This window comes from Podarcis erhardii (assembly GCF_964252035.2).
Source record: "Podarcis erhardii genome assembly, chromosome: 9".
NCBI lineage: Eukaryota > Metazoa > Chordata > Lepidosauria > Squamata > Lacertidae > Podarcis > Podarcis erhardii.
Genome location: NC_138512.1, coordinates 19,880,198 through 19,900,293, shown reverse-complemented (window position 1 = coordinate 19,900,293; position 20,096 = coordinate 19,880,198). Strand labels below are relative to the sequence as shown.

General features: G+C 38.4%; 1 protein-coding gene across 9 annotated transcripts in view; it reads right to left on the bottom strand.

Annotated features, from left to right (window-relative positions):
* The window catches only part of FRYL (FRY like transcription coactivator), a 141,172-nt gene that overhangs the window by 71,701 nt on the left and 49,375 nt on the right, over positions 1-20,096 (bottom strand). For all 9 annotated transcript variants that reach the window (XM_081875558.1, XM_081875559.1, XM_081875551.1 and 6 more), the window contains 10 exons: positions 13,678-13,877; positions 9,778-9,831; positions 8,654-8,793; positions 8,236-8,332; positions 6,961-7,040; positions 5,847-5,927; positions 4,555-4,723; positions 3,420-3,512; positions 1,889-1,987; positions 1,351-1,452 (listed from right to left, as the gene is read on the bottom strand). In XM_081875558.1, coding sequence (XP_081731684.1) covers positions 1,351-1,452; positions 1,889-1,987; positions 3,420-3,512; positions 4,555-4,723; positions 5,847-5,927; positions 6,961-7,040; positions 8,236-8,332; positions 8,654-8,793; positions 9,778-9,831; positions 13,678-13,797 — 1,035 coding nt within the window. In that variant the 5' untranslated portion in view covers positions 13,798-13,877. The remainder of the gene's footprint in view (positions 1-1,350; positions 1,453-1,888; positions 1,988-3,419; positions 3,513-4,554; positions 4,724-5,846; positions 5,928-6,960; positions 7,041-8,235; positions 8,333-8,653; positions 8,794-9,777; positions 9,832-13,677; positions 13,878-20,096) is intronic.

The window sequence follows — 20,096 nt, the reverse complement described above, 5'->3', positions numbered from 1 at the left end:
ACACCATTCTCTATAACAAAGTGATATAGAAACCATGTAGGAAGGCAAGATTATGCTGGAGAACCATCTTATACATAACCATTCTAGTCCCTGATGCTAGTGTGTTCCTTCATGTAGAATGCTCTCCCTTGTTGTCTTAGATGGGTGAACATAAAGTGCACTTTGATGCATGCACAGAGCGATATCCCCCTCTAGTGACAGATATTCATGCCTCATGGAGCACTCAAGAAGGCCCCAAGATCATGAGCATAATAAATTGGTCACGAATGGTTTGTTGCCTGAGCAATTTAAGTTGGGCTGGGCCTTGGTGTACCTTTAATAGTTAACTTGCAAATAGCTAGGATCTCAATGCGTACGTTATTTAGACTAATCAATTAAGCAGATGGAAAAATTCACAACATTGGAATAAATATAGTTTCTTGGTTTGGTAGAATTTCAGAAATGAAAGTCCTCCCAAAATTTATTTTCATCTTCCTGGCTTTAATGATTCCCATTCCACAGAACTTACTCGGTAAGAGTCAAACATTTTTAATCACCTCTTAATCACCAAAGAATTGGCCTTAATAAAATGCAGAAACTGAGGTTAGAGGGATTGCAGGCACCAATATAAGAACTGTGCATTGGTGGAAGAAAGAATGGAAGGAAAGACATGATGTAGAGCAAGAAAGAATGTGATTTTTCTTGAAAATATTGTATTTTAAAAACAACAAGATAAGCAAAACAGTATCAAGTATTATTAAAATTTGGTCTAAATATCAGGATCTTTATCCCAGAAATTTCACCTGAATCTCTTCAAGTTTACTCTGATTTTATGGAATAAGTAATTTTACTGGGTGGAAAGTAACGCATCTCAAAATTAATGCATGCAGCTTTTTGACACTAGATCAGAGTAAATAAAAATTTCTGGAATTTATATCTAACATCAATATTTACAAAGCTAAGAATATGCTGTTGTATCCAACTAAGTGATACTCAAAGCAGACCCAGTGAAATCAATGGGCTTAAGTTAGTCAATGGCTTTCAACAGATACAACCCATGATTATGATTCAAAGGCATGAGATTAGGAGGAATCTGACAGATTTTAAATCTCTATTATATAATGAACTCGCAGGGAAAGATATTATATCATGGAAATATGCAGTATTGATAAAGCAGGAAATAAAATCACAGAGAATCAGGACTGAAATTATGCAGATTTCATTTATTTTGCTAAACATGACAATAAAAGGGAAGTGTCATAAAGTTATTTACCAATGGTCTTTTATTGCTGCAAAAGGTTCTGCTGCATGGGTGGAGGTCTGCTGCACTCACACACAGACATTCATAAATATTAAGAGAATTGTCCTTACCTTTAAATGGGACAAACAGTTCTGCAGGAAGATATGCCAATTATTTAAAAAAAACTGCTTCTGACTGACACACAACAAGCAGGTGATCAGTGGATACAAAGCCTGTTTGAGGAGGAAAATAACTTGTCAAATTTATCTTTCAGAGTTACGGAGTTCTGCGGTTTAAAAAGCTGTTTCACTAAACTTGGGGAGGGGAAATAAATCAAACAATCCTCAAATCAAATAGACTACAGCTTACTGCTCTACTTCTCAACTTCTGAGTCCTACGTCTCTGGCCATTCCTGATATCTTTGTGACTACTAACCTCCTAGTGGCACTGCATTAAAACTGCTAGCACATTTGCAAAGCTAAGTGGGGCTCAGTAGGGTTTCAAATTGAATGGGGGGGCTGCATGTTGAGATTCCTGCAATGCAGGAAGTTTGACTAGAGCACCCTCAGAGTCCCATCCAAGGCTACAATTCTATGATTCTATGCTACTTTGCTAAATTGCATGCATGAGTTCTGTACAAATACTCAAAACATAAACATTTTCAAATACCAATGAATGCTTCTTTCTTGAGCTCAGGTCAAAGGTAGTCTGGTAAAGCATTTCCACAAAGTTTTTCAGACATGGCACATTCACTTCATTTTTAACAGCCTAATGTCAAATAAAGAAATAGACCAAAAATAACTCTTCAGAAAAGGAAATGAAGACACTGAAATTCACAACATGATAAAAGACTCTGAGAAATAAGCATTTTAAATCACCTTACAGATTTCATTTAAGTCTTGCGGCTCATATGAAATGAATGTGCAATAAATCACGCAGCACTAAAGTTAGTCAAGCAATGAACATTTACATGTAATTAGGTTTAAAAATAATACAACCCTATCAATGGAGAAAAGTGATTCTGAATCACAGGCTCTTATATGCTTCATTCCAATCCACTAATCAGGACCAGGAAGAGGAACGGATCTTATCAAAGTTGTACTGCATTTTTAAGTGCTCGATCTCCCTGACACACCTGGCTGATACCTAGAAATAATGATATATGCTACAGCTTGGATCTGATCCTACTTTATCCCCATGGTTTGGCTCCACACATGGCCAAGACTCTCACTAGGTTGAAGTTAGTCTTAGTATGCAATCTCTAAAGAGGCAGCTGCACATTTATAATAAAGCTATCAAGATCTTTTAGTTGGTTGAAATTTGAATGTATCCACATACATAAACAAACAATATTTTTTTTTAAGATCCTGAATCAACAGAGTTCTGTTTTACATAATAATAAAAAACAAAGCTGAAAACAAAGATTTTTAAAATATGTACAGTTTTGTAAAAATGATTTTGCTTTCATCAAAAAAGGAAAAAGGAAAAAATATTATTTATTTCACCAAAGTTGTAAAAGAGGTAATGCTTTGGTCTTCTTTTGTTTACAGGTTTAATGGAAGTTTTGATACAACAGAAGCAACTAACTTTGGATTAATTCCCACCATACTTTAAATAATACACCTGCAGGCGTGAACAGACCCACAATAATCACTGGTATGTCATGGGGAACAGAGCTGGTTCACATGTAACACTAAGTTAAACTATGGGTTAGTGTGAATCTGTGAGCGGGAAGCCTCCTGGAGAGAATATCGTGGCCATTTTGCTTCTCTTTCTGCTGCGCTATGTCATGATTTGGCTTAGTGAGTTGTCTGAACCTATGCTTGTGGCTTATCTTGCTTTAGATACACCATGAGCTGTAAAACAAAACTTGCAAACCAAGGTTTACAGTTTGTAGTTTGCCTACAGAAGACAAACCATGAGCCTAGGTTCAGATGACATTGTAAGCCTAACCATGGCTTAGTTCACAGCAGTGCAGCGTAAGGGGTGGCAGACGTAGAAGGACATTAGCTGCAATCTCCTTTCCAGAAACTCTCATGATTGCGCATTCATGCTAAGCCATATTTTGGCTTACTGTTATTACACACAAACCAGATCTTTGTCTAAGCAACACAGTCAAATGGGGGAAGAAAACATGTGTGCACGTGCTTACACACAAACACACACACACTTCTTCTGTGGAAGAATGAAATCTACTTACAGCAGCAACAGGAATGAGTATTTCTACAAACAAACCAGCCAGTGAGTGTTTAATGTCTTTGTCTTTTACTTCCAAGAAGTACTGTGCACATTCCTGTAAGAAAACAAGTTGACAGGCTATGAAGAGCTTCCCATGTTCATATATGAGAAATCCAAACACTGGCCTTTTAAAACCAAATGTGGCTATGCAGTGCCAACATTTAGTATGCATTAGCTGCAAATCAATTGAGCCCAATAAAGCTCTGACACAGAACCATTAGGAGCAGCAGCTTCTCCATGCTGTTTTATGGGAAGGTGCATGGCTCAGCAATACAGGACATGCTTTAAATGTAAAATGTCCAAGGATCAATCCCTAATGTTTTACAAAACTACAAAAGAATCCTGTCCATGACCTTCAATCCTCAAATTTCACACCCCCCCCCCAGCATCCAAAGGTCTCCTCCCCCCTCAAAAACTCTACCCTTTCTCCTTTGCGGGCCTATATGCTTGGAATTGCCTCCCTGTGAAGTCATTAGCTCAGCAAGCTAGTTCCCATGCCTTACTGTTACAAAGCCTGTAGATAAGCACATGCTATGGAAACAATCACATAAAATCATAGAAATGTAGAGCATTGGTAGGCAAACTAAGGCCTGGGGGCCAGATCCGACCCAATCGCCTTCTAAATCGGGCCCGCGGACGATCTGGGAATCAGCGTGTTTTCACATGAGTAGAATGTGCCCTTTTATTTAAAATGCATCTCTGGGTTATCTGTGGGGCATAGGAATTCATTCATTTTTTTCTTCTTCAAAATATAGTCCGGCCCTCCACAAGGTCTGAGGGACAGTGGAGCAGCCCCCTGCTGAAAAAGTTTGCTGACCCCTGCTGTAGAGGATCATCCAGTCCAACCCCACGTAATGCAGGAATATGCAGCTGTCCCATATGGGGACTGAACCTAAAACCCTGACATTATCAGCACCACGCGCTAATCAACTGAGCCAGGTTAAATATTATTCCACTTCTCTCTCCCACTTGAATATCTCCTGTGTCTAATTTCAGATAGTAAGTTCCTCAGGGGCAGAGACCTGTGCCCTTGTGCTCTGTTAAGTGCTGTTCACACTGAGGGCGCGAAAGAAGTAAAATAAAATAAGATAATTTACCTGCATGAACTGAAACGATGCTTCAAAATCTTCTACAGGATACATTTTTACTCTGAAAAACTTCATCCCCATAATTAAGCTGATGATACTTTGTACCACATGAGGACTCTGTTCCTTTTGTCGCAGTTCCTTTAATTCTGTAACAAACTTCTTTCTGACAGCTTGAAACCTAGATCGTGGAAAGGCAGACACAAAGGCTGTTCAATATTCTTTAGATTATTTATATTTAAAACAGATTTTCTGGTCCATATGTACAGTGGTGCCTCGCAAGACTAAATTAATTCGTTCCGCGAGTCGCTTCGTCTTGCGATTTTTTCGTCTTGCAGAGCGCTGATTGCCAGGGTATTAATGGTTTTACGAAAAAGGAAGCAAATCCGCAAGACGTTTTCGTCTTGCGAAGCAAGCCCATAGGGAAATTCGTCTTGCGAAGCACCTCGAAAAATGGAAAACCCTTTCGTCTAGCGAGTTTTTTGTCTTGCACCACTGTATTATGCTCTGCCATTAAAAAGCTGGGTAGCCATGGGCCTTTTGGACAATCTGGAAAAGAGTCTGAGACTGCTCCTCAACAGCTGTCCTTTCCCTACCATTCTACTATGGTCCAGTTCTCAGATCACAAACCATACATTGAATGAAACCATGGTTCACTGTGAACAATCTGAGTGCTACTCTATGCTGCTCAAAAGAATGTGCTTAGTGCCACCCCACTCCTTCTTTTCAGTGTGTCATGGGGGAAACAAGCTGGAGGATGGGCTGCCTTCATGGGCAAACCGGAACTTGTGGTTCGTTTGTCTCCTAACAAACCACAGTGGTAAATAAAGAACAAATCTTGATTTACCAATGTGGTTTGTTCGGAGAGAAACAAAGCACAAGCACTGATTCATCTGTAATGGCAAGCTGGCCTTTGCCCTCTTTCCTCTCAGCGTGCTGAAGCGGGAAGTGGAAAGGCAGGAGCAACATAGCTGAGCAGTGTGCACTTTTGAATGATAGTTTCAAGTGATACGTGAACCAGGGTTACTTTTCAAGTGTTCTAAGAACTCGTTTGCACCTTTAATACTGCCATCTGTTAAAAAAAAACATGTTTTCTATTCAAAATAGGAAGCACTTCAACAGAGAAGCTGCTATGGCAATGAACTGCTGTTACAAGATGTCACATATTTAGATGCTATTGTTAAGATAAGGATGCACACAACCTTCAATCACCACTCATGAAAATTTCCATATGAACATGAGTCACATGTTCCAAAGGAGAATGTTCCAAATCTTAGAAACCTCGTGTAAAAAGAGCAGCTTACTTTGATTGCGCAAGAACCCCTATTACTTCTGCGTATAAATCTGCAATAATATGCACATTCCCAGTGTTGGTTCCTGAATACCTGTGAATAGAAGGAAGTACACAAATAAAAACTACAAACTTCTTACTACTCAGTAATGGCTACAACTGATACAATGCTGCGAGATGATAAGAGATACACCATCTACTAGAAGGAAGGATGCCACACTGATGACAATATTTAAGCTAAAACTTATAATTAAGGTTTATAGTTATAGATCAGGGTGGGCAATCTGCAGCCCTTGAGCTAGTTTCAAAATTCATATGCAAGCATAGTTCAGATCTCTAGCAAGATCAATCTGTCCCTTTTCTCTGGCAGTCCACAGAGTGGAAATGGAAGGAGGGGTGGAGGGGAGAAGGTCCACCCATAACTGTATTCAGTTCCACCCATTACTGACCTGCTACAGGAAATCCAACCCTGACAGAAAAAAGTTTCCCATCCCTACTAAAGATTAAAAGAATTGTGATGAATTTCTACACAGGATGCACTTCCATTTAGTAGTAAATAAGGTTGGCAACCTGTGTATTGACAATTACATTTGATAACATGTACTGCATAGTTGGCTCCATAGAATAATGGTGTATACAGTGCACCAAAACACCAATATTCACACACATTTTATCTGTCATTCCCTACAAAGAAGTAGGAATTTTATCATATGTAAAATGGTTCAAAGCCACATTGATTTCAAAGGAATTTCCTTTTAGGCTTCAAATTAATATCTAAATAAATGGAACATAATAAGGATAGAAACAGAACTTATTTGAAATTGGGCTAAACTTCCACAAGCTGCTTTTGGCATCATTATAAATAAGCAATATAATATTTCTTGTATATCCCTTTATGTTACGTATAGGCCTTATTAGATTTTGAAAATACGACTTAACAAAAATGTAATTAAAAATTAGCAAACCAATAACAATTTTAAAAATATATTCACATCTTAAACCTGAAGATTTGCAATAGTGTATCTTTTATCTGTGATACCACAGTGACCAATGTCCACTGGGTAATCAAATCAAAGTTAAGAACTTTTGAAAGAAATGTACATTTTTTTTTTGCCAAATGTGCTTACCCTTCTTTGTGTTTAAAGTGCTTAAAAGCCAAATTTAGAACTTCATGAACTAAAGGGTCAGGCACTGGATGAACAGGTATCTGTAACACAGAAGGCACATGTTGCTAAACATTACTTCTTAAATGTTGTGTCAGGAAATAACTTGCATGTCAATTAGATAAATACACATCAACTCAGAGAAGAGTGCTTTATATCACTTATACACCAACATGGCTTCCAAGCAGTTTACAACTATATAATCCAGGCATGTCCAAAGTCCGTTTTGGGGGCCTAATCCGGTCTGCCGGTTGGTTTAATCTGGCCCCTGTGGCAGTTTATTTCCTGGGGTAAAATCCTAAAAAAACCTTAACAACCTGGCCCTCTTTGAAAAAAGTTTGGACACCACTGATATAATCAATCCATAATTAAAATAGGCAATAACAAATCCATTGGGACATGAAACATCCTTAAGTAAAATAGACAATAAAACAAACAATTAAAAAGCACAACCATTAAAACAGTTAAAGTAACAACATCAGATGTTCAGTTTAGGGAAATGTTTGCCCAAATAGGTGTGTTTTCAGGAGCCAGTGGGATGCCAGCACTGATGGGGCGTCTTGTATTTCAGCAGGGAGAGCATTCATCAGTAGTGCCACCGGTGAAAAAACCCACCTCCATGCTACCACAGGGCAATAATCATCAGGCTGTGGGAAGTGGAAGAGGAAGACAAGTTTTTGAGACAACCTGGCCCAGTGTTACCTAGGGCTCTGTATGTAAGCAGTAAAACCTTAAAACTGGCTTGGTGGCTAATAGGCAGTCATTGCAGAGCCCCTCAGTGTGGACTTGAGATGTGCCCAATAAGGAGTGCCACTCCCCCCCCCCGACCCGTGCAATGGCATTCTGTACCAGCTGCAAGGAAGCCCCACATAGAGTGCGTCACAGTACTGTAGTCCAGATGTGCAGTTGCCAACTCATGTGCCACAATGGAAAGCAGGGATCTAAATAAATGAAGCCGTATCCTACCACTTGCATCTCTTTATTCACTGACATAGAAGATTTGATTTAATGGATCTAGATTCTAAATTGTACAGTATAAGAGAAAACAGCTTAGGAAGCAAAGAATGTTTTGGACAGCTAAAAGGATTACTGTAATATCACGTGTCCTCTGCTTACACAGGCCTCATTTTTGCACATAAGCATTTAGGCAGACTACACAAATACTCAGTTCATCAAACAATTAAAATAAAAAAAGATTACTAGAGACAGTGCATAGATTGCAAAACTTAAAGCACTTACCTGTTTTAGAACTTCAACTAAAACTAAACAAAAAATAAAATCTACAGCTAAGTCTCTCCTTTCAAGTAGATAATCCCTCTCACGCTGCTGCTCATCCCTGAAACAAAAACAAACATAGCATAAGACTCTTTTCCTCTTAAAAAAGACATTTATACGATGCATATTATGGTTTATATTTTTCATTTGTTGGCATGACCAGTCAAGTGAGTCTTTTCCACTCTGTTGCGCCCCTCCCCATCCTGCTATTCCACACTATCTGGAATTTCATAGTAGCAGAAAAGAAAAATGTTATGAAGGAAAAACCTACAAAAAAACTCTTGTGAATCTACCACCTTTATTTTTAGAAATTACTGAGGCAGCAAGTTTAACATAAGAAATCATTATATCCTAAATGTAATGATCACAGACATCCACTCACCCCTTGGATTTTGTGCTGGATCGAGGTCTGTACTCATAAGATTCATCTTCAGTTCCATTTTGGCGTTTGTACCAATCAAACAAGGTACGTAGTAAGGAGGGGAGACAGTGCTCTGCTACTGAGCTCATAGAGCTTATCAACTGTAAAGAGGAAAAGTTTGGGTGCATAAAGTGCTTTTATTTATGCAGCATCTTTTCACAGCATTCCCCCTTCTTAGTTTTTTGGGATATGACACATGTACTGTAACACATCAACACTATATATTGCAACAGCCTTGCTTTGTTATTTTTCAACCCTGAATAAAAATAAACATGTACATAATGGGAGTTGGGAGTCCATGAACATACAGAGAGACACAGGTTCCCCATCCCTAATGTAAGTAATCAATCTTCACAAATGTTGACAGAACTAATGTTGTAGCATTGCTTTCCTGTTATTTTAAAGATACAGCATTGCATCCAACAATGTCGCTCAGCTTGTGGCAAGTCTTCCATCAGAAGAATGGGAAGGAATTTTCATGTCTTCCCTAACACTTTGGAGAGGATTTGAGCAGGTATAATCAGGACCGAGCAGCTGAAAAGTGAGGCTCCTTGTCTGGCTAACAGCTGAGCATGCACCTCAGTGGCTTATTAATGGGATGAAAAAAAACAGTTTTTTAAAAAAATAAATAAATTCAAAACTCATGCTTTAATGCAACTTTAATGGATTAATTGATCAACTAAGTCTCATATGTTTTAGGATGCTCCTAACTGAATGACAGGCCTACCTCTGAAATAATTTCAAGACAAGAAATAATCCAAATCTAGATTTGACCAACAAGTGCAGCCACACTTGTATTGGCCAACATCAACAGGAATTAAAATATCTTTAACTAAGTCACATCCATTAGATATTAGTCTTTGAAAGTCTTCTATGATTTCTTCTGCCATGCCCTCCCCCAAACTTCAGAAAATCAAACATTTGAAAATGGAACACAAATGTAAATTTTAAAAAGTGAATTAAACATTTGTTTAATTCGTTTTTTTAAATTTTCATTTATGTTTTGGACAAATTTTAGCCCAATTTATGGAGACGAAAACTATTTTCAAGGAAAGCAACAAATTGTAACAGAAAGCTTCTCTAACCTGGTCAAACTGAAGATCTTCACCTCTCTGAAGAGATCTGGACAAGAGCTTTTCCTAGAATTAGAATACAGTAGTAAGTTAAAGCACCAAGTTGTACCCAACAGATCAAGCACCCCAAATGCCAAATAATTCAGGCTTATCCTTGCCTTCTTCTCAGATTGGTTGGGCACTTGTAAAAGTTAGTAACCCTTCTATTTCACTTCTTAGAAATTTCACTTAATAGCCACATTGAAGGCATATTAGAGGAGTCACAAATGGACATCCCTTCATCCTCCATCCAGATGCCCAAAAGGCATTATTGCCTTTAAAGGACACATTTCAGACTGGATAGAGAGGGCGGGGGCTGTGCTATGGTTCCCTACCCCTGCTTTGAGGACTATATTAGGTTTTCCAAGGAACTATACAAACAGCTACAAAAGCCCACAAACAGTGAGCATAGTAGGACAATAAAATTAACAAGTACACTGGGGGCATTACATTGAAAACACCAAGTACAAAATTCTATACAAATGCCCCCCCCCAAAGGCCAGTTTGTACCAACTCCACTTGAAGGGTCATAATTAGCTGGTTTTAGCTTACACTAAGCTTCATTTCAATTCTATGAGGGGCAGAGAAAACCATTAGCACTTATCCTTGTCAGAAGACAGTATGACCTTTGCAATGCTGACCGAATGAGGAAGAACATAGTGTTTGCCATTCTGAGAATTACATTCCTGTTACCTTTCCTCCTTGTGTTTTTTTCCCACATGATAAGCCACTCATAGCATTCCTTTGAATCCTGAAAACAGGTCTTTACATTGTTTGTTTGTTTAATAATAATACACAAATACAAAATGGGGAAGGGGAGGGAGAATTCAGTATGAATTATTGCCTACCCCCCCCCCCTGCTGTTTCATAAAGCAGTTTTCCAGTTGCTTTTCATTATTGGTTTTGTTGTTGATATTCTGTTCATGCATTTGCCAAGGTGCGATCTCCCTTTAGGATGCAACTTTATTGACAATTCCTACAGCGAGAGCAGACACTCCCTGCTGCTATCACTGTAGTCAGCACATGCCAAAGCAGCCAGCTGTGAAAGAGCAGCACAACTTGTTCTAGCAGTTCGGCCAATATGCACCAGGTCCCCCCTTCCCATGTTTTTTGCCTCTTGAGGAACATACTAGATTCTCCACGAACATTTTTCAACTCATTGAAATATTGATTCCATTATTATTTCCAGGGTCACAGTTAATAGTATGTATGAAAAAATAAAAGAAATAAAGCAGTCAGAAGTTGTTTTCTAGTTAATGTAGCCACAGTTCTTTGCTTCTTCCATCTCTCTCTTTATATTAGAAGAATAAATCTGGATCAGGGAGCAGTGGATCACTGGTTTTAGATAGTGGCTGCATTTGAACATCATGATAAAAATGATGGCTAATCATAACGTGAAAAAGCTGCAGCAAATCTTGTGCTCACATGCTCTTCCTCTGTTTTCCACCTCCAGTAAGGCAGCAAAGAGGGGTTAAGTGTTCTGTTCCATTTTTGATCCATCACAGCTTGATGCTTTGTCTAAACCTGACAGACTGGATGGCTTGTTTGAAACGATCTAATTTCAAACCTTGTGTTGTGGAGCTACTTGGTTCCTCCAAAAAATATAGCTAAGATTAACCACACTTTACTATTTGGATACAACACTAAATTACAGTTAATAAAAATTGGAAGCAAAAGATTCTGATCAACTCATAGTCATGTCAGAGAAGGTGGTGTAATATATGGGTTGTATTTAACTAACGTTTAGACAAAGTAAAGGTAAAGGGACCCCTGACTGTTAGGTCCAGTCGCAGACAACTCTGGGGTTGTGGCGCTCATCTCGCTTTACTGGAGCTGGCGTACAGCTTCCAGGTCATGTGGCCAGCATGACTAAGCCGCTTCTGGTGAAGCAGAGCAGCGCACGGAAACACCGTTTACCTTCCCGCCAGAGAGGTACCTATTTATCTACTTGCACTTCATGCTTTCGAACTGCTAGGTTGGCAGGAGCAGGGACTGAACAATGGGAGCTCACCCCGTCACAGGGATTCAAACCGCCAACCTTCTGATTGACACGCCCTAGGCTCTGTGGTTTAACCCACAGCGCCACCCGCGTTTTAGACAAAGTAGACCATGAATAATATCAGTAGGTAAAAGTTAGTTGAATACATCCCTATGAGAGTGGGGTCATGGCTCATCATAACATCTGAACATATTTACATTAAACTGGAATAGGAAGCACTCATGGTTCCTCAACTGAGACACACAGTAGTTCTAATATGATGTGGCATTTACAGATTGTGCAGTTAAAGATGTTCAATTGCTGGAAATTTTGAAGCATGATAAAAAATAAAGCTTGAAAACTACTTAGGATAGAAACAGGTGGCACATTAAGACGTTACAATGCCTATAATAAATCTATAATATTTTATTACTTAACTACTAAAATAGTAGACGTTTCTTTTAAATGTGAACTAAGGCCATAATCAGCCCGGTTATGGCCTTAGTTCACATGTAAAAGGAGTTACAACAGGTGAGCAAACAGTGGTTTATTGTACCTATTCTGTTTTTCAAAGAAAATGAATTATATTTCCTCTGATCACTTATCAGTGAAGAAGGCTGCCAAAAGTCAACCGTTTTCCACAAGTAAACAATACAATAAGGTTTTTGAAAAGCTGCAGCTTATAATATACATGCAAGATCATCAGTGCATATCATAAAATAAACCTTTGCTGCTCTGCATTCTTGAATTTATTTTGCCTTTAGTGTTAACAGTTTTTTCTTGTAGTAACAGAAATGTACCATGTGCAGCAGCTAATTTTCTCATACAAAGAATTAATTTTATCATGCAGGGGTTAAATAAATTGTCTAGATGGAACTATTATATTACCAAAGGCTGATACATTTAATCAATATGCTATATTGTAGGTTGAAATTTAGTTGCTTAAGATACATACGTTGAAAAGTGTAATACAATAATTAAAATAAAAAGCCAGTGAGTTACTAAAATTTAGTGATGAAAGAACATGTAACTTGCAAACCATTGGATGGGTCAATCATAACGTATAAAACTCTCTAGTGCTTGATCTACCTTACACGATACCTTACTTCTTGTAGCTGCCATATTTACATTTTGAAATTGATATGCTCACACTATGATCCAAATATTCACATTGTGGAGGGTCCTTCTACCCAAGTCAAAGCTGCATACCTCAGAGTCATACAGCTCTAACCCAAAAAACACTATAAAACCTGTTCCAGAAAAGACAGGTTTACAAAATTATATGCAACAGCTCTTTCTACATTTTTAACGGCTGCTCTTGTTGCACCTTTATCTGGAGGCTTGCTGAAGTACTGAGTTGTGGTGGCTACTGTTGGTAGTGGGAGGCAGCGGTAGCACACTATGCCTTGTCTATAGTAATTCAATTCAATTTAACTGGATTCGTAAAAATACTTTCTAATATTATACATCAAGGCTGGACAGGCTTGAGAGTTCCATCTCTTTTCCACTGGACATCCTCCTAGGTACCATTCTTATTTCCCCGGCTCAGGCTGGCAGTGGCCACAGTGGGCAGACTGCCCGAGCACCTCTTTCCGAGCTCAGGCTGGCAGCAGCCACAGCCTGCAGAGCTGCCCAAGCTACCCCATGCCCGTGCCACCCACACCCGAGCTAATAAAAAATAGAAATAGAAATAAATACACCCCCCAAAAAAATCCCAGATTTTTTTCTTTAAAATGTGAAAATCCCACCCAAAAGAGGACATGTCTGGGATTTCCTTGACGTATGGCAACTCTATTCTATTCAGCCAATTTCAAAGTCATCTTGTTATCAAAATAAGGTTAAACCATTTCAGAAGAACATGAACAATTGAGTGAAGGCTATATAAATGAACTCACCAAAGGTTCAGCCATCACAACTTCAATTTTCTTTTCAGCTTGAACAGCGAACTCAGCAAAGAGGCTCTTGATGACATATTCACCAGGTTTGACATCTGGATCAATGGTTATATTAGACATGATGACGCTTCTCTTTTCCCAGGTAGAATTGATGCTGGGAGAAATTCTGCGTTTAGTAACGCTTCTGGCTGGTGCTGATGCTAGATGGAAAAGAAATATTGATCATTAATAATAAAATAAAATCAGAAACATCAACACAGCATTTCTCAGAAGTAGCAAAACCTTTTACAAAGTTAACAGATTAATAAATGCCTCTAATAGAGGAAAGAAGCTCTAATTTTGTGACCACTTCCTTACGTTTTAATTAGCAACAAACAAGGAACCAAATACAGCCAGCAAAGAAAATATACTTGTAAGGTACTTCAAATGTATGATACAATCATATTTTCATATGTGTAGTTCTTGTTGTTGATTATGTTTCTTAAATTCAAGGATATGAATCATTGACAAGTTTACATAATGAGGAAGCATAAAAAGGATTCTAGAGACAATACTGGTACTGACATATTTGAATTTGTTTCTTTCCTTTGAAAATCCTCCATCCCCTCTTATCTTTTTCATATCATAAATCTTGAGGCCAGTTAACACATTTTAAAAGCCAAGTAAATACAATTATTCTACGTGTCCTGTTCTCTGACTCCAAAGCCACTAGGGGCAAACAGATTTCTGAAATATAGTTGACTTCTCAATGTAAATTCTGCCTGAAATCATTTTCCTGTGAAAATCTTAGCTTTAGGCAACTCTACCAATATCACTTTGAAAATAGCTGCAACAGAGCTATTTTGAGTTGTCTTTATCAGAAAAACAAAGAAAAGTAAACAGATACCAAATAAAAGTCATTTCCCATGGGAATTTTAACACAGACAAACTCCTGAAAATATTCCTTTCTGGGGGAAAAATCCAGTTCAAATTAATACAAAAGAGGTATACTTTCTTTTAATACCATTTAATACCATTTAATGGTATTTAATGCCATTTTAACATGACTTTTAGTACCAAAGATAAAACTCTACAACTCCAACACCTATCTAAGCTACTCAATTAGTCAAAAGGTTGTTTTCAGATGTGCAGGTGCTGTAACATCTTAAATTGAAATCTGAGAGTTATCAAAGATTCAAGTTCAGGCAGACAGAATGCAATACAGCAGGGGTCAGCAACCGTTTTCAGCCGCGGGCCAATCTACCATCCCTCAGACCATGTGGTGGGCCAGACTATATTTTGAAAAAAATATATGAACGAATTCCTATGCCCCACAAATGCATTTTAAATAAAAGAAAATATTCTACTCATGTAAAAACACCAGGCAGGCCCCACAAATAACCCAGAGATACATTTTAAATAAAAGGATACATTCTATTCATGTAAAAACACACTAATTACCAGACTGTCTGTGGGCCGGATTGAGAAGGTGATTGGGCCGCATCCGGCCCACGGGCCTTAAGTTGCCTACCCCTGATGTTAAAGAATAATTAATTACTCATGCTACTAGAGGCATCCTTTTATCAGAGACAGCAGACTAGCCCACTTTCAATGCTTAAGGAAGCAGGATTGCCTGACAAGGTAGGCCTCTCGCAATCCCAGAAGCACCTGTGATATAACCAAATATACATTAAGAGGAAAAACCCTGGAGCACTGCAGCACAAGTGGGCATGGGCCCCATGGTTGACAACACCATGCCAAGTCTTACATGAAAGCATTCCAGAGAAGCTGTGAACTGCTCTGAGATCTATGGGTGTAGGGCGGTATATAAATTTAAGAAATATGAATAAAATAATAATGCAGGCAGTCTGATGAATAAAGAGCTCCAAATGGAGCTCAAGGAGAGCTCAAGTCATGATATGGGCAGGCCACACTCACTCAGACACAGTTTCCTACTTTTTAAAAAATGTAACTATTTATTGCTTTCAATAGTGTTGAGTTACAAACAACAGGCCAACTACACATGTGTATCACTTCTTTGCAGTTCAGGCAGTACCGTAACAAACATATAAATACTGCAGGGTGTCTTGCTGGACATTGTGCTGAATTAGCCTTGGGAACAGATTCCTCCAAAATGCTTTGTGGGTCAGCACTTATATAAACAAGGGAACAAAAGTCTACAAAACTTTCTTTTGGGGCTTCCTCCACAAAACACTATGCTAGCAAGTTAGCGCTAGCTGAAAAGTCACACACTTTATCAAGACCAACTTTTCTCTGAAAAGGTTGATTAAGGCCTCCAACAATGCACTATTTCCGAGCAGGCTGCTGCTAAGAGGAATACAATTCAAACATTTCAGCATAACAAGTTCAAAGTGGTTGGAAAGATCAATAACAGGGCCAGCACTGGGGTTTACCAGTTGAGCTACCATTCCTAGAGATGTTTTGAATATCATGTCAAAACAAGTTGCACAAAGCACACTCCCACCACAGTTGACTTTTCCAGAAAAGTCAGAAACACTGGATCATTTAAGCTTATAAAAAAGGATTAACAGCAGCTGCAAATCAGTATTTCAGATCACCTCTTCCTCTGAGCCTGGGTGATAAGCAATAATTACCATTAAAATGGTCCCTAATCTTGCAAATGAGTCTAACAGGAGAAAGTTATACAATCCATAATACATATGAAATGCTGGCATTTCCTCTAATATTGAAAAGAAACAAAGGAACAGAAGTTGGTTTGTTTTGCATTTTGCATCTTAGAAGAACCAGAAAGAGAACCTACCCAAGTGATGCTGACATGAAATCCCAACATATGTGCTATGTATTATCATCCCCACTCCCTTCTTCCCCCAACCTTATTCTGTGTACAACACTGATGTCTCACTTCAAATCTAAAAAAAGACTCTACAATCTGAGACAATGCTTGTACTTTTGTAAACCAAGAAAATCTTCTAATAAAAAAGAACAACAGCTAGCAATCCTGGCATCAATCTTGTATCCTCTCCAAAAATAGGCAGCTTTCCAATTGATTTTTATTTATTTTTTGCATCTTTGCCTAGTTATGCAACTACTGTAGGTTGTTCCTTTGCCTATCTATTTTGTTGAAACAATGACTTCCCAACTATTTCATCTGTCCTGGGAACTGAATACAAAGATAGAATGCTTATCCTTATCCTTTGAAGTAACCCAGAAAGGAATGGTACTCCACAAGAACCAATTCATTGTTGCTTAGAAATTTGTGTGTATATTTTGGAAACAATTCTCAAAATACATCAAAGCAACGAATAGTGGCAAAAGGAAAACTTTGTTCTCAAAATGTATCAAACTGTTTTAGAATAGTGACTTCATGAAGACATTAAAACTAATATAATAATGATTTGGTTAAGCAGTTTCACAGATATATATGAGAGAGAGAAGGAGGGAATACACTAGTTATTGGAAGATAGTGGAAAACACTGTCTCAGACATGATAGTCACACTTCTGTTCCATAAGGGTTGTTAGCATAGTCTACAAACTATTCCTAGGACCACTTCTAAGTGCTCCAAGAATTGGAGCAACCTTTCATCACAATTGGCAAGCCTATGGATAATGAGACAAAACTGAATGGTCTAAATACTCTTCTAACCTTGGCTCCTATTGAGGAAATGTATGAAAACATCCTTGAAAAAGAGGCAAATAACTACCTTTGTATGAAGTGTGCCACCAAGACAACTAGCACCTTTAAGACACCCCACGCTTAGCAGTGCTAACATGAAGCCAAGAGGCAGTCCTGGCAGTCGTGAAAACATAACCATGCATGAGTGCTGGTTAGTGCACAAAGAGGTTAAGATCATAAAGTTAGATTCCTAGATTCAGCTAGGTCACACCCCTTCTCTTCCAATGAGGAAGGAAAATGAAGCCTTCTCTTCCTGTTCCCTTTCTCTCCACGCCATGTAACTGATCGAGGAAGATGTGCCAATACGCCCATCTCAAAGACCAGCGAGGACCAGAAAATTATCTTTATGAGTGCCATATTAGATGGCAGCACCTCTGTCTGTGTGCTTCTTTTTAAATAACTGTGTTCAGCTACTGCAGATCTGATAAAGGCCATGAGGTTTACCAGATTACACACCCAGGAATCAAGACTTGCTTGGCATAAAGTAGCATACTGATTCTTTGTTCCCTTCAAGGAGAAGAAAGAATCCGAGGCACGTAAATATCTTTGAACAGTGCCATTTGGGCTTGGAGGAACAGAAAGATTGACATGACTCAGATGTGTTTTTCTTTTCTATTAGGCAATACCTTTGTATTATACCTGGGCCCAATAATTAATGCCTCTAGCAATTCTCTGAAGAATTTAGAGCCTTAGGCTGGTTGGGTCCATATTCCAGTTTCAAAACTAGACACCCCTTCTGGCATCCACATTAGCCATTGGAGCTATGGATTGGAAGTGAACAACAGAGAAAATGTTTTCTCAGATCATTCATCATTTCCTTAGAGGTAGAGAGCAGAATAGCAAACTATTCTGCCTAAAAGGAGACCACCCAAGCAAAAGCAGAGTTAATAATATGAAATAAAGAAGATAAAATGTGAAAGTCTCAGAAGTGCAAACACCATGCGATAAAGCAGGCATGTCCAACCGGTCGATCGTGATCCACCAGTCTATCGCTGGGCATCCCTGGTTGATCGCATGATCCTGGTCTATCGGGGGGGACAGGGGACGATGACTTTGTGTCTTCCTCCCCCCAAAAAGCTCAACAACTTTGGCCAATCCAATGGGTACATTACTGCCAGTTTTTGTTTTTTTTAATAGTGGGAGTAGATTGCAGTCTCTTGGGAGTTGTACATGCATGCAATACAGGAATAATTTTTTTAAGTGTGGAAAGCCTACGGATCATGGATAACAGCCTCTCAGATGCTAAAGAGCATCTTCTTTTGGTGCAGGCAAGATAGTATCTGTATATAGGCATCAGATTGATATGCACCCAAGTTGTCACCATCCTAAAAACTGCTCCAGGCCTGGTAGATGCAAACAGGACAGTGTTCCCTGGCTGCCTTACAAGAATGCAAGAGAGTAGGGAGCAAGCGTTGCCACACAAGAGTGATATGAGGTCAAAAGAGAGTAATTAGGAAAGGTTGAAGGAGTGGGTATGCTTAGTTTGTAGAAAAAAAGAACATGCTGACAGTTTCTTTTTTCTTTTTTTTTCTTTTTAGTTTTCACCTTATCTACTAGGACATGCAAAATATAAAACAGGAAATACTGGATTTAGTTACAGGAAAGTGGGGCAGAGGGAGAGAAAGAGGCAGTTTTAACACTACAGAAAGCATCCTAACTATAAGAACAGCTTCCGGTATACCATGGAAATCCATGACTTCCATGCAAATCTAAAGAATACGCAGTCCTTTTTGAGATGTTTATTATTTTTACTGTATATTTATCTGACTTTTTCTCAAAGTAGCTCAAAGTGGTGCACAGGGTTCTTCCCCTCCCCATTTTATTCTCAAAACAACACTGCTATATAGTTTTGGCTGAAAAACAGTGGCTGGCTAAAGGTCAGTCAATGAACTTCATGACTCAGTAGGGATTTGAACCCTGGTTTTCCAGATTGTAGCCAAAAAACCCCCACACAATTCTAGCTCATTTTTTTATTCTGAAATCCCCACCATGGAACCCATGGCCTGCGCACCATTCACAAACTTCAGGCACTTTCCTAACCAAATCTCTTTTCAATTTAGTTATATGCAATCATAATATTTGTCACATGGAGTAATATGCCCTACTTTACAGAGGACAGTCTATTATTCAAAAAAATCCTTTTAGCAGGTGCACTGGACAGATTCTTCCCCACCATGGTGAGATATATTGTATTTCTTTTTAAAATTATAGTAACTATTTCTAAATGTGTGCCTATATATAATGTAGCATAAGCATATTTTTTTTGCAAATCTGTCCTCTTTTTGAGTGATGAGCAAGTAGCCATCCTATTGCCACTATTATTAAAAATCATAACCTTAAGGTTTTAGGCATGTTAGCATATTAATATGAGGGCATACAACACACACATATAGAATATATAATATATAAAATATATAATACAATATAAGGCTGTGGAACAAACTTTATTAAACCTGGTTTCATTTGCTTCTTTTGCCTTCCAATTCAAACTTTAATATATCATATGAAAATGTTCCATATGCAATAGGAAGACTTCAATAAATATATATCCTAGCTCCTATGCTTTCATAAATACTTTAATGAACAGGCTAGTGTCCCTAGTAGCCAAATTAATGCTGTTGCAGATGCTTAAATCATTTCAACATAGCTATGAACAATGTGAGAAGATGAAAACACAACAGCATTTTCCTAAAATCATTCAGTGTGTGTTAAAAGAACTATGCATTTGCTATCTCATTTTTTATGGGCTGGAAGCTACTTTCCAGAGCAAGTTCAATGATGGTA